The sequence below is a fragment of the Candoia aspera genome, chromosome 1, assembly GCF_035149785.1.
Source record: "Candoia aspera isolate rCanAsp1 chromosome 1, rCanAsp1.hap2, whole genome shotgun sequence".
Lineage (NCBI taxonomy): Eukaryota > Metazoa > Chordata > Lepidosauria > Squamata > Boidae > Candoia > Candoia aspera.
Genome location: NC_086153.1, coordinates 121080952 through 121098586, shown reverse-complemented (window position 1 = coordinate 121098586; position 17635 = coordinate 121080952). Strand labels below are relative to the sequence as shown.

General features: G+C 37.5%; 1 protein-coding gene across 2 annotated transcripts in view; it reads right to left on the bottom strand.

Annotated features, from left to right (window-relative positions):
* Positions 1-17635, bottom strand: part of COL12A1 (collagen type XII alpha 1 chain) — a 129623-nt gene that overhangs the window by 100621 nt on the left and 11367 nt on the right. Inside the window, exons 1-6 of one of the 2 annotated variants that reach the window (XM_063313009.1) lie at positions 8330-8445; positions 6665-6808; positions 6041-6097; positions 4363-4626; positions 4037-4201; positions 2612-2785 (exon numbers count right to left, since the gene is read on the bottom strand). The exons of the other annotated variant lie outside the window; for it this stretch is intronic. Coding sequence (XP_063169079.1) covers positions 2612-2785; positions 4037-4201; positions 4363-4626; positions 6041-6097; positions 6665-6808; positions 8330-8393 — 868 coding nt within the window. The 5' untranslated portion in view covers positions 8394-8445. Of the gene's footprint in view, positions 1-2611; positions 2786-4036; positions 4202-4362; positions 4627-6040; positions 6098-6664; positions 6809-8329; positions 8446-17635 lie in introns of those variants that run through there. 2 annotated transcript variants of the gene reach the window in all.

Sequence of the window (17635 nt, the reverse complement as noted above, 5' to 3'; positions counted from 1 at the left end):
TACATTTACTCAGAAGTTAGCAGTGCTGAGTTCAGTGGAACTTATTCCAGAGTAAATAATCCTGACTACAGGAATGCATTAACACAGCCTTATGAGAATTCAATTAAGTACAACGGTGCTTATTTCTGAGCTGATATGTATGGGATTGCAGTGTAAAAGCATTAGGTTCTCACTGGCCTCCTTTGCCTAAAGGAAACCCCCTTCGCTGCTTCCAGATAATTAAGTTTAGTTGCTGCTGCATAGCTTTCTAAATGAGTATAGAGTTGGGAACTGAGTATACAAATCCCAGAAAGAAACAAAAATCTTAGATAAATCTCAATACTCCAACTGGATATTTTCAGAGAAAGAGTGATATTCATCCAGAGGGTTTTTTTTTCTTTTTTTGCTAGCTGACAGGCCAGAATTCAGAGGCTCATACAAATAATAACTAAGCAAGATAGACAGATATATTTTGCTAACAGCAATCTCTATAAGACAGGATAAATTGCTTTTCTCCTTTATTGATTATTCTATTTGAATAGAAAGGAGTCATGGCAAGTTACAGCAATCCAATACGATATACAGCAAATTAAAACATCCATCATAAATATCATTAAAATCCAAATTGTAAACAATATAGAACAATAATAAATAATACAGCCAAAATACAAGACAAAATAAAACACAATATTTAAGCAGCTAACTAGTCACAAAATATTCTGTGGAAAAAATTCCATCATAAGCAGCTTCTGGAACATTAAGAGGAATAATACAAATATAAAAATGCTTTTTTTTAATTTACTTTTATTTAATCAATTTATATTGCCACCCATCCAGCCATAGCAACTCTGGGTAATTACCATAAGGTTAAAAACTCATGTACAGTAAGCAACAATATATCTAATGGCAATCAAGGACAACATAAATCATCAGCAGATAACACATCAAACTCACAGACCCAATTAACCTCCCATGCCCAGAAAAACAATGTTTTTAAAGCTTTCTGAAATGCCAGCAGAGTTGGAGCCAACCAAGTCTCAAGGGGGTATGATGTTCTAGAGGGCAGGCATTGCAACAGAAAAGACCCACTTCCAAGGTCCCACAAGACAACATTGTTTAATAGATAGAACCCAGAGTGTGCCCCTTCTGTTGGACCTAATGGGACAAGTAGAAATAATCAGAGAATGGCAGTCCTGCAAATAACCTGGCCCCATGCCATGAGGGTCTTTCTAGGTAACAATCAGCACCTTGAATTGCACCCAGAAACATACTAGGAGCCAGTGCAATTTGCAGAGCAGATGTGTAACACAGGGATACTGAAGTGCACACTAATAACCATTCACGCCACCACATTCTGGATCAATTGCAGCTTCTGGATGTTCTTCAAGGTCAGCTCCATGTAGAGGGTGTTGCAATAATCCACTCAGAAGGCAACTAAATTACCATGAGCAGTGCTTCCCAATCTGGGAAGAGGCACAAAATCCCAAACTAGGCACTGGTTCTGTTTGGGGTAGTGCCACCCCATTCAGAACTAGAGGTGGAAAATTACTGGATCCAGGGGGCCCTAAAACCTAAAGGAACTTGGTTTTGTTAAGGTTGAGCTTAAGCCTGTTCTTCCCCATCCAGATCCCTACAGCCTCCAGACACCAAGAAACACCTTAACAACATCACCTGGTCAGTCCAGGGTAGAGATGTAACTATCATCATCACCCTGTGCTGTTGAATGACCTCACCCATGGCTTCATGTAGATGTTAAACAGGAGCAGGGAGAGTGTCAAGACCCGAGGAACTCCAAAAAAAGGCCTTGGGCTAGATCTCTCCCTGCCCACAACACCAACTTGAATCTGCTATGGAGGAAGGAGAAGACCACTGCAATACTGGCCCTGCATTCCTAATGCTCCCTAGCCAGTCCAGAACAATACCATGATCAATGGTACCAAGAGCCACTGAGAGATCAAGGACAGCTGGATGGACTCACCATCCCTTCTCCCACTACTGACAGAAGTAATCCACAAGTGTGATCAATGGTGTCTTGGCCCCATATGTAGGCTTGAAACCTGATTGAAAGGGGTCCAGAAAATCCACACCCTCCTGGATTCTCTGTAACTGCACTGCAACCTTCTCAATAACCTTCCCTAAAAAAGAAAGGCTGGACACAGAACAAAAATTGTCCAATATGGTTGGGTTCATTGATGGTTTGCTTAATGGAACTATGATCAGAGGTCAACTGAAGAAACCAACCAACCACCAAGCATGGTAAACTAGTTTCAAAACTGGTCGAGGAAAAAATTAATTTGAGTTAATTTAAATTTAACATTAAGTAGTATGATTATTCCTACTGTTTTTAATTATTTTCTCCTTCTGTATTAAAAATTACAATTGGTAGCAAATTTTGAAGTGACTCTGGGGGCTGCCCTTATGTATTTTATGAACTTCAGGCAGCCTTGGAGCCTCAAGCTCTATGTTATTGATCTTTCAAACATGGCTTGATGGCAGAGCAAATTCCCATTGCCTTGCTAACCAGAAATGTTAGTCAGGAAATGAACCTGAGACTTCTTTCTTCCTATTATTACAGCTGCATATTTATCCAAGGATAAAGTTAATTACTCTGAGACTTTAAAAAATGTTTTACCTTCTTCTCCGCTAACTAAGTCACCCAATTGTTCATCAACTCCTGAGCACACCTGTGAGACAATTTCATTCTGAATATCTGCAATGCCATCAAAGTTGGCCACGTTAAAAACATGCTTCAATGAGGGCTGGGATGCAATTAACTTCAGCTCTTTGGCATCTGCAGCTTTGATTCCTAGAAAATGGTAGAGATAACAACATTATACAAGTCTGTACAATCGTGCTGTACATAATCATCCTTCCATTTGAGAATTTCCAATAGCTAATTGTGATGGGAGATCAAAATCATTTCAATGACTTCTAATGAATTCTGAGATAGGAAACCTGGCTTGCTTTCCCACTTCTGTCTTTTTCATACATTATTTATTTATTTATTTATTATTAAAATTTAATTACCGCCCATCTCCCCCAAGAGAGGAACTCTGGACGGTTTACAATAAAATCAAACTCCGATCATAAACATTAAAATCTCCTGAAACCAGACACATTACACTTATTATAAAATACAATAATAAATATAAAATCCAAGTGGGAATAAAATCCAAGCTGGTGGGAGGGGCTCTAGGGTGCGAGTCACCCCCAAGAATGGTTGTTCACTTTCCCGCCCCAGGCAAGACGACGGAACCAAGTCTTCAGGGCCTTCCAGAAGGCCAGGAGTGAAGGGGCCTGCCTCACCTCCAGGGGCAAGACGTTCCAAAGGGCGGGGGCCACTGCAGAGAAGGCCCATTTCCTGGACCCCGCCAGATGAAAGTCTCTTACGGACGGGCCCGCAACATGCCCTCTCTGGATGATTACTCTTGATATAATGAAAGTCTTCTGTATCAACACTTCAAACTACCTGTCATTGCTGAGATAGAAAGAGAATGTCCACTACTCTTCTTTTCCCAATTTGACTACGTGATGATTTATACTGTGAGATGAAATGACTTCTTATTGCTCTCTCTCTTTCAGCACACAGATTGTTAGATATGGCATGTTCTTCTCTCTATTGTACATGGACATAAACATCCATGGAATGCAATGGAACTGTATTGTGTCAGCATTATAGCAAATCTGCATGGTAGATCAAGAGAACAGTGCAACCGTAGAGAAATGCATGTGTTTGCATCGGGCAATCAGGTTTATACTATTTATTCAGCAAAGCAATGTTTTAAAACATTGCACTTTTGTTGATATTATTGAAATTGTTCAAAATAAAAGTGATTTGGAGATGATTTTGATCTCTATAAAGTAACATTACAACCATTTCTGGTATAGCTGGCATTCTACCAGCATGTTGGCACCAAATTTAAGAACCTAATCTAATCACCTATAATTTGCATGGGGGAGGTACATTTATACTGTATAACAAACAAAATACACAGCTTTAAATTTTTCTCTGTGAATAAATTAACATCACCACCACCAACAATATAAAATAATATACCCAAAGAAAAGACTTCAACTCCAGTGCTACGAAGTTCTCTAGCAGGAATTTCTACTTCATCCTGAGACTTTCCATCCGTAATGATAATTGCCACTTTGGGAAAGCCTGTTCTTGCTCCAGCAGATTCCGTAAGTGCATTTCTAATCAGATAATCAATAGCTTCCCCTAAAATTACAAAACAAATTGTGATTTGTTTTAACCATTAGTGTTCAGATCAAATTCAAAATTATAAAATCTTGTAAGGGAGCACCAGCCACCAAGCAAGAAAAGTGGCAGATATCTGATTGTCACTCAGGCTTTCTGCATTATCAGCTGGAAGTTCATACCTGTCATTGTATTGCCTCCTTTATAAGGTATTCTTCTTATCACCTCAATGAGATCTCTTTTTCTGAAATACTGATTTAAATTGAATTCAGTCCTTGTATCAGTACTGTACTGTACTATTCCAACTCTTGTCTTGTCTTCTCCAATATCAAAAGCCGATACAAGAGTAACGATGAAGTCCAATATATATCTAAAGTTATTTCTGCCCACACTCCAAGAGCCATCCACAAGAAAAACTAGATCTGTAACAGCACTAATGGAACACTCTGAAACATAATGGAATAGAACCATTTATTACCCTTCACATATACATCCATACATTATAAATATATAATTTATTTGGGGTCCATGTGTGTGAATCAGATAGCTAGAAGATACTTATTTATTTATACGTGCATGCATGTGTGTATGCATGCATGCCTGCCTTCAAGTCAGTGTTGACTCCTGGCGACTGCCTGGACAGGTCCCTGCAGTTTTCTTGGCAAGATTTCGGAAGTGGTCTGCCCTTGCCTGCTTCCTAGGGCTGAGAGAGAGTGACTGGCCCAAGGTCACCCAGCTCGCTTTGTGCCTAAGGCGGGACTAGAACTCTTGGTCTCTCAGTTTCTAGCCTGGTGCTTTAACCACTACACCAAATTGGCTCTAAATAGAAGATAGCTAGATAGCAATGTACATATATTCCAAACTGAGACTTATGGAAAAGGTCTAATAATCCAGTGGACGTTCACTCTCACAGAAAGGGAAACTAATTTCGCTTGCCTCTTGCAGCCAATCCTGGGCCACCTTCCACGCTGCTTTGAGGGTGTCCTGGAACTTTCAATGGGTGCAAAGGACTGAATATAAGGGGAATTAATGACTTTGGGCAGCTAACATCACATAAAAAGCACAATACAGAAATAAACATCAAAATATACTAATGTACAAGCTCAAAAGAAAAGTGGAGAACAAACCCAATCAACAATAAAATAACAGCATCTCATGGGCTTTAAGCAACCCACCCACCCCATGCCCAGGATAATGCACATATGTGTCTCTTATTACATGAGTAAGGTAAAGGCAGTATACTGGTTGACCCTTTGTAATCGGAATCAGGCTCCAGCCTGTTCATTGACATTAGGGTTCTTCTGAATCAAATTTAAAATGGTTGGCATGTCTCCTGAGCCAAACAAAAGTCTCACTTTCGTTCATAGTCTAGAGATTGGTAGATCAAAGGATAAACAAGGAAGGGAGAAAGGGAAAGAATAGACTTGAAAGTGCCCAAAGCATGGGCAAAAAAAGTTTTTAATAAAATAAAAGTTCATCTCCTTGGCCATCAAGAACAAGCCATGAACCAAAGTGCGATAAACATAATTTTTTATATTCTGCAGGATTTGCATGAGATGGAAAGGGATCTTCTCTTTCAATCTTCTCCAGTGTGATACTTCTATATTTGTTGGACCTTTAACTCCTGGATTTCTCAGCCAGAACAATGAGAATTATGGAAATTGAAGGAAAGCATACCTAAAGGGTCTCAGGCTTTAAAAAAAAAAAGGGGGGGGGGTTTCCCCAGCCACTAAAGATGTCTTGTGAAGAGCCAAAACACATTTGTGCATCTCTAGGCAGTTTGGCTATGCTGGCTTAGAAATCGATGCCTCGTTTTACCATACACTGTAGCAGCAGTAGCAACATAACAAAATTACTTACTTTGCAAACGAACTTCTTCAACCTTCTTTTCTCTTGTTATAAAGCCGCCTGTTTGAACTAAAACAGCAGAACACACAGGTTAATAAAGAACCAAAACATTTCTTATCAGAATCTAAGGGTTGCTTTTGATTTGTCTACTTTATCTTCATTGCAGGATGTCTTTGCAATCCTTTTATGGTGGGAGATAAGTTGACAAAGAAGGCCATGTCATATTTAATTAGACCATTGTTTTTTATACCCAACTCTCTTCTAAAGTCATAAGAAAAGATAATTTAGACAATATATTGAAGGTGCCGTTTGTGTAATGAGTTCACTGGAAGCAATAATTTCCTGAAGTGGAAGACTACAGTACTTTCTATAGATCTCTGAAACAGTATAATGGGAGAAGAAAATATTTAAATGAAGCCTCCAATTATATACAAATAATAATACTAACATCATCATCATCGTCACATAGAAGGGAATGGTTTCTGATTTCTGAAATTCACATTCAGCATATTTATTTGCTAATTAAAGCAAATTAAGTCCAACCTTAAAAGGTAGAAGCCAAACCTCTCTATATATCTTTGTAGCAGTATTGTGACTATATTCCAAGCTACATCTGGATTAATTATGCAAACTTACTTGTAAGTTGTCCAGAGACAGATACACTTTCTTCTACATTATCATATGAACTTATTGTTACAACATATTCAGTATCAGGTATGAGGTCCGTTAACGATGTTTGGGTAGCTGTATGTGCCAAGGTAAATTCTCTACTTGATCCATCTGCAATTACATATATAGAACACTTCCATTAGCAGAGTTTGTAAATCACATAACCATTTATCATTCAAAAGTTATATATCAAGAAACAAAATGTTAAAAACTCACAAACATTTGATTTCCTGAAACAGCTAGCAATAACATGTTCGTGATGCATATGCTTTAAGCATCATCCTGCAAAAAATGGACGAACTATTCTCATGTTTGCAAGTAGCCATTCAGGCAAAGTTCTTATCCTATCTCCCTGATTATATCTTAGGGCAAAGAAGTTAAATTCCATGGGGGAACTAGAAAATCTGAAATATCTGAAATAAGGTCCTGAAATATCTTTTTTTTAAAAAATCATGGCTTTAAAAACCATGAACAGTAAAACAATACAAAAATAACAGCAAAAAGAATTGCCTATAGAATATGCCTCATAAAATGACAACATCCTGAGGCTATTGATCAAACATATTTAGGCCCTGAATCCAACTACCACTATACGCAGTATGATCTGTGTTTCTTCACACATCTGCCTAGCCATGTGTATCATTCTGAATAAACCATAGCTGGGCTCACAGAATACATTATAAAGTATGGTTTACAAAATACAATGGCTGGGTTCACACAATACATTTAGCCAAAGCCAAACAAACCAGATTAGAACATAATGATGCATAAAACCAGCATTCTATCTGCTAAATATATTGTTCTTACTAGTTACTTAGGCAGATGTGAAAAGGAACGAGGGAGTTATTAACATGCAACAAAAATAAGGCCATGTAAACAGTCCAAAAAAGAAATTAAAGAGGATAGAAGAGGTTAAAAAAAGAAGGGGAAATGTTCCCGAAAAATGCCTCCCAGTTTATTACAACCCATTGCAGGTGATTTTTCCATAAGGTACTGTGTATTACAGACACCGTAATGTAATAGTTATAGTGTTGAATTTAAACTGGGGTGATTCAGGTTCAAGTCCCTACTTGACCAAAGAACTCACTGGGTTTTGTCATGAGGATACAATTAGGGAAGGTCCCCATTGAAGCTGCCTTAGCAATCAAAGATAAGACAATGTAAAAATGCCATAAATATCTGCAGGGATACACATGATAACACACGCATTGTGATAGAAATACCGTACCTTTCATACTTGCATCATGATGTTAGATGCAAGTACATAAGGGGCAGAAGTTACGCTGAGATGTCACAACACCAGTTCTTTCATATTGATAAAATTTTGGCTTGCTGAAGTAACTTCTGAATCTTTTAGCTTTTTCCTAATCAATCAAGATTACAATTCTATTCATGCTTACTAAAGCATAAAAACCACTAAACTCAGGACATCTTTAGCTATCTAGACATGAATAAAATTACAATTTTCAGATACGGTTTTCAACCAATTAAAGAGGTTCCTTCTAATTTTTTCACATTGTATTTAGACATTCTCTACATTCAAAATCAACTAGGAAAAAAGAGATGATTTAACACAAGTACATTCATTCAGAGCCAGAGGATTTTTTTCTAAAAAAGAATATTAAATCTTACCAGCTGCAGAGCTCACAGTTATCCTGTAACCTTCTATCACATCAGATGGCCTTGCCCATGACATTTGAACAGTATTTTCATCTATAATTTTAAATTTCAAGTCTGAAGGTGGATTAACTGCAAAAGATTTATATCAAGCAAACTATGTTTAAATGTTGAAAAAAATAATTTCATGATAATTTTAAAATATGTTAAGCAAAGCTTGCTAAGTTATGTCTTTGCATAAATTTGTTTCCAACACATATAAAGGTATGCTGTTGGCAAAGGGAAGTTGCAAGCTGATGAACATGACAAAACATATCAAAGAGAATATGCATCACAGAGGACAGCACAAAACGTTTGTTTCTTGAATTGCCAAGTCATTCAAGAATGGCCAGCAAAATCAAGCACAATAGAAAACACATTTCAATACATGTACAATGAGTTCACAGATAATAATCACATGTGCAAACATTTCACAAAACAATTAAAAGAACGTTCTTAACATGCTGGATGCAACTCATAAAAGCATGCCAGATCACAACCTGCTTATAACACCATGAGATCATCTGACAATAATGTAAAATCCCTTTCAGTAAAGCATCAAAGAATATATTACTCTTTGAAAATGATCTCTGCACATTTGTATTTCACTGAATCTTTATATGTATTATGCAGAGAAATATGTATTATGGGAAATGCAGTAAGATTTAAGTGGGTCTTTGCTCAATTTACATCACGCCTAAATTAACCCCTTATTTCCAAAAAGCCACCTAAGTAGCTTATCTTGTATATGCTGCTAATATATAAAATAGGAAATAAGATGTTACTAAGAAATTATTATTTTCTGTAACATTTAAGTATTGTATGCAAAACCAAGTTTTCTGCTTGTTTACACCACTCTGCTATACTAATCCTGAGGTGTAAACCATCCTTAGCATTTTCATGTTCCCTGTGTAGCAGGTGTACCCATACTAAGAAATGGCATTTTAACACAAAATGCCAGTATGGTATTTCACACAACAATTGTTAATTATGGAAAGACAACATCAGGATATATTTGTAGACATTTATTTACAGAATATAGAGGGGGAAACAAGGAAAAAGGCATCAGTGATCCAAACAAATAACTATGTATCGATCTGTGGAAACCAGCAAGAAAATGAACTGAACATAGTACAGAAAGGAATAGTTTACATATGCTATCTTGCAGCATCATGCATGTGTATATATAGATAGATAGATAGATAGATAGGTATAGATACAGATATATGAAAGTCAATTTTATTATTTTAATTTAGCTTCCATAGTGGGCAAAAGCCTCCATGTACAACGATCATTGCGCAAACACATTACATAATGATATTTTATAATGATATTCTCGTGTTAAATCAGTCATGCGAAGTCATGCAGTACTGTACTGATTCACTGTCAGTGCATGGTATGCGTACTAGAAACAGGTAAGGTTTAACTACTATACACAAGGTTTAATAAAGGCATATGAGATTCAGCCATACTTTCCTTGACGCTTCAGATCGATTGGCAAATACTGCAAGCCGTACATCAGGGTTTTCTTGAAAGATGTCCAGCTTTGCATAATGCAAGTTGCTTTTTTTAACAAAAAACTACTCAAGAGTGGACTTCTTAGAAATCAATAAATCAATGTTAAATACTGCTACAGTAATGATCACATTAATATAGCTCTGTTGATTGTAAGGGCACTGTATTACTGTACTGCACTATGGAAGTGATTAACTCTTTAAAGTCTAAATAAAAGTTGAAAATGCACTTGTGAGTCGGCAACTTGGGGATTTTAAAAATACTGTCTGCTTCTTAATGTATGGCCATTTCCAATGAAATGGGATAATATGGCTTGGTGTTGTTGCTACCACAAGTAATAGTAGTACAAGAACAAATGTTATTTTTCTCTTATTGTCCATACACAGGCAGTGAGATTAGAATATTAATCTTCATGCACAATGGATTCTTCATTCTACTTAAGGCACTCATACTAATGCCATAAAAAAATCAGTTAGGTCGTATCTAATTCATGCAACACATGTTAATAATAGCATTAACATTTTAAAGAATACCATTATAAAATATCCTTTCCAAAGCAATGGCTCAGGACAAATTTAATGCAAAGGCAGAGACAACTGACCTGAGCATGCTTTTTTTTTTGAAAAAAAAATGAGTACATGGGAAAAAAAATAGCACCACCAACCTTGAAGGCAATTTGACCTGAAGCAGCAGAGGCCTTAGGCTGTAACTGCTGAAGGACAGCAGCAGCCCACCTTGATGAGATCCAATGACCGGATTCCAGATAAACTGAAAAGGCTAACTGTGGGGAAAAGTCTGTAACATTTTAAAAATCTGTAATCTGATTTATAAAACCCCAAATGTGGCACTCGGCATTTCATCATGAATGTCACTTCTATCTCATATGAGATTATCTGGTTATCTGTAATAAATGAAACAGTGCAACTTCTCTTTTTTTTCCCCCCGTAGAAATCCATAAGAAACGTATTTCGGTTGCTAGATGTAACACTGCCCATTTCCACAATAATCAAATTCTATGATCTGTTCCAAGATCAAAGTAAATGGAAGTCCACTCATTGAATCGAGTGCGGCTTACTTCTAAACTAATCATACAGAAGATTGAAGCCTTTTCTGTTTAGTGTTTTTCTGACTTCACTCCCCTTGAATTAAATGCCTATTATTTTCCTCTAACAGGACAGCTTTAGAATTTATGTCCTGGATCCAAAGAACCATGCACCTTATTTGGTGGTCCAATAAGATTTCGGGGATTTTCCTTCTGAAACAACTTTGCTTATGCACTGCAACAAACTGCTTTTTAAACTAGATGTTTATAAAGCAAATTTCTCTGGCAGGGCATGGACACTTTTTATGTGTAAAGAAAAAAGTTGTAAAAATCCCGCTAAACATGCAGAAGCCCTTGGTTATGCTTAAGCTAATTCTTTGGATCTTAGCCTGTCTCAGTAATCACAATAACATGGTGATTAAAGAAAGCTGTTTTCAGAATAGTGTAGGAAAACAGAACTTTCTCAATAAAATGTAGTACAGTAAGTCCTCATTTTGATTATATTGTTCTCAGGGCCATGAGACTTTCAAACAATTCCTATGTGTCTATCTCAAAAATGAGAGTTAAATTTTACCACAATCTTGCGGGAAAGGGATATCCTGCATATATATTCAGTTTGAGAGGCAATTCTGTTTTTTATGTGTGCCCTTCAGAGTATGCATGCATTTTCTTCTCAGGTATCTATATCAGGTATCTATAAAATAGGTTATTTAAAAGCCCAGAAGAGGACTTCAGAATCTGCTAATAGATCATCCTATATAGCATTCAGAATATTGCAGCACAAAGTAAAAATATGGATATATATTAATTAAGGTATATTAATTATCTCCACCTATTACCACTTCAACCAAAATAAAAGACCTAAGAGTTATTATGTAACTTGTTCAGACAATTGTTTTATTAGAACTAAAAAGAAAATAGATTCCATTTTTAGACTGCCTATCTGCAATTATTTTGATTAATAAATACAATTGAATAAGATGTTAACAGATTTAACATTTAATTTAACAGATGTGAACAGTTGCTCTATAAATGGTCTGTGCAAATTAAACAGTGAGGCTAAAAAATAATACAAAAGAAGACTAGACTCAAATTACAAGTTCTGTTTCCATAACGCATGAGTTCAGTGGACCGTGCTAATTGTCTTGTGTATGTATGTTAATTCTGGTACTTCTTAGTATTTCATTATATGTGGGATTTTAACACTCCCAAACATTTTAAAATACATGTTTATTGCTTTTATTACTTCTAACTGAAATTAGAAGAATTAGAATCACTCCAGCAGAATATGTAGACTGGATATGTTCATTGTGCAACTTCTCTCTGGCTCATTTCTCAGTATATTTAAATTTGAAGTTTAGGCTATTGTAAGGGAAATGCATATTAAGTGGAGAAAAAGCAGCCCTAAATGTCATGACTTGGGGTAACTCTTGAAGACTGTCCCCCTCCTCATTTTTAAAAAATAAAAGTAGAGGGAAAAAAACCCGACCACCATTGGTAAAGGAGGTTCAGGAGGTAGTTCCATGAAAATCAGTGGGATATAAAACAAAGATACATGTTTAGATGTGGACTTCTTATCATTGCTTCTGCCTAAAAGATGTCTTCCTTCCAGACTTTTCATGAAAATTAACGAAACTATTCAAAGAAAAGAAACGAAATCACCTTACTCTACCAAGAACCAAAGTCCTGCAGTCATAAATGACAAAAAGTACAATCAAATTAGAAATTTGGAAATTAGGGATCATAAAGAATGTATTATATCATGAGAGTGCAAAGAGCCAATAAAAAGGGCATGTTGTTCGTAATAGTGCTCTTTTGGGAAAGTTACCAGATATTTCTTCCCAGTATCTGGGACAAAGACCAGACAAAACAAGAGATACGGCAATGGCACCAAGATAATGATATATTATAACCAAATATTTTACAAACGAAATATGAGAAATGAGAATGGAGCAGCATTAATTCAAAAGACAGAGAACAATTTGGAACATGATTTAATATACAGAAAAATGTAAAAGGAAAATGCCCACTTTAAAACATACACAGAGAGAGATTATTAGAGTGTAGTAAAGTTTAATTTGTAAAACTAGAAAGAATACCTTCATGAAATTCTTCATAAGACTATTTAAAGCACTAGTTATAAGCACTAGTTACCAACGCTGAGTACACACTCTGCTGGTTTGACTGGCACTTAGGCATGTGGGGAGAGAGGTCAAATTTATTCCTAACATTCTATAGCCCTCTTTGGCTCAATACTCAGCCCAGTTAGGATTCTGAACCACTAGGGGTATAAAACAGATACCCTCTGATCTTCAAACTTTCTCCTCTCTCCAAGCAGGGGCCATATGTGACTATAGTGGCAAAGCCAGTAGCCGTCATCCTATTCCTTTTCTCTATTTGATTATAATCACAATAAAAACAGCTGATCTTTGGCCTCTTGGTTATCTTTATTACTTTCACTAATAAAATTTCCAGGTTGCATTTCTTCATATTTTAAGTGAAATGGCACATGAGAATATTCCACATAGAGAAACATCATCTCCCCATGCATAGGAATCAAAGACGTCAATGAAAAGCTAGATTTGGGTAGAAATATTTGGTTTTACCTATTTATTTATTTATGGGGTTAGAAGATGTTGGTGGACTAGTCCTGTAAGCTGCTTACCTGCAGTTGATATAGTTCATATATAGGAGTATCAGTGCACACTTTTTTTTTTAACAGACTAGCATCAGAACTTCAGTGTGATTAAGAAACAATGAATATGGCTTGGGACTATGTAACTAAAGAAAATGAGTTATACAGAGAGAAGTAATAATTAAAATGAAGTCTCCTCTAAGTTACTAACTTTTAGTACTTCCCATGTAGACATTAATAAGTAGTGCTTGTTCATTGTTCTGAGATCTATAGGTTAATTAATCAACCTGGATTCAGACCCACTTAGCCCAGGAAAATGAAATTGAGAGGAGGTCACTGGGGGAATTTATCAGAGTCAGCCTAAGTTGTATGAAATCCTGAGCAAGACACCATTTTGAAGCCCATCCCATTCAGTCTGCAGGGCTTTAAAAATTATTTACAGCACTGTAATATTTATGTTTATAGTTCTTAATAGCATTCTTCAAAGCACAACCATGACCTAGTAACGTATGCTTACCACATTCTATCAAAGAAGATACTGAGAAAGAATAATAGGTTAAAACTAATTGTCAGAAGCCGTATTTGTAGTTATTCCCCAAACGATATGGGACACATTGAGGAAAAGGCCAAGATGTTTTCTGCCTTTTTGGGGGGGTCCTGCTTTTTTTTTTGGTCCTTCATTTATTTACTGATTCTGACCCAGTGGCCCCAACACCCACCCATGTGAATATCCAGCTCTATTCTTAGAGCCAGACCTGAAACTCATTCTTGGTCATGGCTATTAACAACAACCAGTTCCTAAGCAGGGGGACTGGGGAAAGCCAAATGGTGGGAGCTGGGGCAAAACCAACATGCTGAAAGATGGTTTCCCATGGTGGGAGAGTTCCCCTTCTTCCCATTCAGTGCCCCTGGCAGTAGGGAAGTCATCTGGTATATGGTTCCAGCCCGTAATGCTGGGCTGACATTGCCAGGTGCCATCAGCAGGGCTCTGCCATTGATCCTTCACCCTTCTAAGTGTGCTGTCCACCACATCTTAGGGGGAGAAGTGCCCATCCTAGAAGAACACCCAGACTGAAATCCTTGGCAGGAAGGAAGGAAGGTTTGAATAACAACAGCAGGAAGGTATCACCAAAATGAAAATGCAATTGGTATTCTGGAGACTAATTAAAAACTTAGAAAAAGCTTTTTTTTCCCCTTCACAGGGCCTTAGGAGGGTTTGAAAGACATGCTACTATTCCCCTTTCAATGCTAGGTAATTACTGTAGTATTCCTAATCCCCAGATTCCCATCTCCATCAGAAAGCACAGAGCTGCACCAAAGGCTTCCTAGACTCCTTTGCAGAACCCAGAGCTGGCTCTGCATCAGGATCAATAGGATGTAACATCATTTAATGTTAGACAGGTGACTCCTTTAAGATATTTTAGAAATGATACCTAACCTAACAGGTTTAGTAACCCGATCTGAGGCATTTTTAAAAAACGTACTTGAAAAGGGAATGACATTTACAGGACACGTTTTTCTCACCCATTCAATTTAAATGTCTCCTCTGAAAGAGTTGCAGGCAAAGAAATTGCTCTGCAGTCTTTTGCAGACTTTCATTTCGATCTGTACCAGAGAGAGTTATCTCCACAGAGAAAAAAATCAGTCTGTGGAATTCCAAGGTTGGTTTTGGTTTTTGGTTTTGTTGGAACATATAATAAAAACAGAAGCTAGCAAGAAATTGGAAAGGATTGATGAGATCAAGCCTGCCTGCCTGCCAAAAAAAAGAGAAGAAAGTACAAGTCCTGTCAACTTCGCTGGCAGCAATTTGAGAAATGTGGCCACAAGTTAAAATCAACTACAAGTATGTCAAGTCAGTTAAGAAGGTATGTGGATATGAATTATGGTATGGGTTTCCAGTTCAAGACACTTTCATACCACTACCATTTCCATTCTGTGGGAGGCATGGTGAGACAAGAATTCCTATAAATGAGGAAAGGGGGCTCCAATAAGTTCCAGAGTACCCCAGTATTGAAAAGAAAAGACTAGCTCCATTACAGTATGAAATATAATGCAGCTGAGATAGAAACAAATTGACTCAGCTTTATAACTAGAAACCAGAGTTCTAGTCCCTCCTTAGGCATGAAAGCTGGCTGAGTGACCTTGGGCCAGTCACTCTCTCCCAGCCCAACTCACCTCACAGGGTTGTTGTTGTGGGGAAAATAGGAGGAGGAAGGAGCATTAGGTATGTTCGCTGCCTTGAGTTATTTATAAAAATAATAAAGGCAGGATAGAAAATAAATAAAGAATGTAGCTATTATTGTGTGATCACAGAGTCCCAAACTACTTTCAAACTGATACAAGGTGGCATAGCAGCTTACTCAATTAAATCATAGTTTAACTGAGAAGGAAGCAGATTATATGGACCTGTTCCAGTTTCAGGATGGATTATAGTACTGAGAAGGCATTGACTGCACTTGTAGATGACCTCTGGCAGGCCCAGGAGTGGGCTAGTGTATCTATCCTGGCCCTCCTTGATCTCTTGGTGGCCTTCAATACTATTGATTATGGTATTGATTGATGGGCTGAAGGGTTGGGAATAGGGGAGCAGGACTTTTCAATAGTTCTCCTCCTCCTTCCAAGGCCAATTCCAGTCAGTGTTAATAGTGGGAGCTTCTACTTTGTAGAAGGCCACTGGGTTTGTGGGATGCCTAGGTAGTGCGCCTTTTCCCTCATGGTCCCTGTCTTACAGAACAACCTCCACCCTGAGATTTGCCAACCCTAACCCTGGTGGCTTTCCAGAATGCCTTGAAAACCTGATTCCCCAAGCATTGGGGCTGGGATGATAGTAAACCGCAGAAAGTGCACATTATTTACTTATTTATCAAATTTATCACTGCCCATCTCCCCCACAAGGAGGGACTCTGGGCAGTTCACAATAAAAACATTTAACCATAATATAATGTCAATAATATACAATAATATCAATAATATAAAAATATAAATATGTTAAAATATAATAAAATCCAGATGGCTAAAATATTCTCTCTATCTGGAAGCAAACAGGGCAATTCTATGGAGCTAACCATCCCCAAGAAGAACTATTCTCTTTCCCACCCCAAGCATGTTGACAAAGCCGGGTTTTTAATTTTTTTTGGAAATCCAGGAGCAAGGGGACCTGCCTCAACTCCGGGGGGAGAACGTTCCAAAGGGCAGGCGCTATTGCAGAGAAGGCACGCTTCCACGATCCCGCCAGATGAAACTCTTTAACAGATGGGATCCATAGCATGCCCTCAATGCATGCCCAGGTGGCACAGGTCGATGTAATGGGGACAAGACGGTCCCTCAGGTAGCCTGGTCCAATGCCATGTAGGGCTTTAAAGGTCATAACCATCACCTTGAATTGGACCCGGAAGCAAACTGGCACCCAGTGCAGCTCGCGCAGTAAAGCTGTTACACATGCCACCCTAGGGGCACCTAAAATTACCCGTGCGGCTGCATTCTGGACCAGCTGTAGCTTCTGGATACTCTTCAACGGTAGTCCCATGTAGAGTGCATTACAGTAGTCTATATGGGAGATAACCAGGGGATGAGTGACTGGTCAGAGAGTTTGTACTTGGGCCTCAACTTATTTTGTTGCTTTACTTTGCTTTTATCTTTTCTTCACCACCCAGTTTTCCGTTAGATAGGTGAGTATATGAATTTGTTTAATAAATAAAGTTCTGCAACACAAATTACAATAAACCTCTTTCAAAAACACCTTGTCTGTGAGAGGCAAAAGCAAAAGTGCACATATTGATCCATTAAAAAAAGCCTAAAAAATTCACACTACAAAAACAATTAAAATAATTTTCTAAGAACTAGAATGTCACCATTTTGGAATTCACCATATTTTGTTTCATCAGGTTGACTGTAGATCTTTGCTGCTGCTCTCTGCCTAATTATGAAACCAAGTATTTAAGAGTGGAGGTAGATCTAAGTAACACAAATATTTTATACATATTCCCATTCTGTTCTTGCCCTAGGATCTTAGATTTAACTTGATATTGCAATGTTTTCATTCAGTCTGAAATTCTGATTTTGAGATTGGATCTAAACACTACAACATATA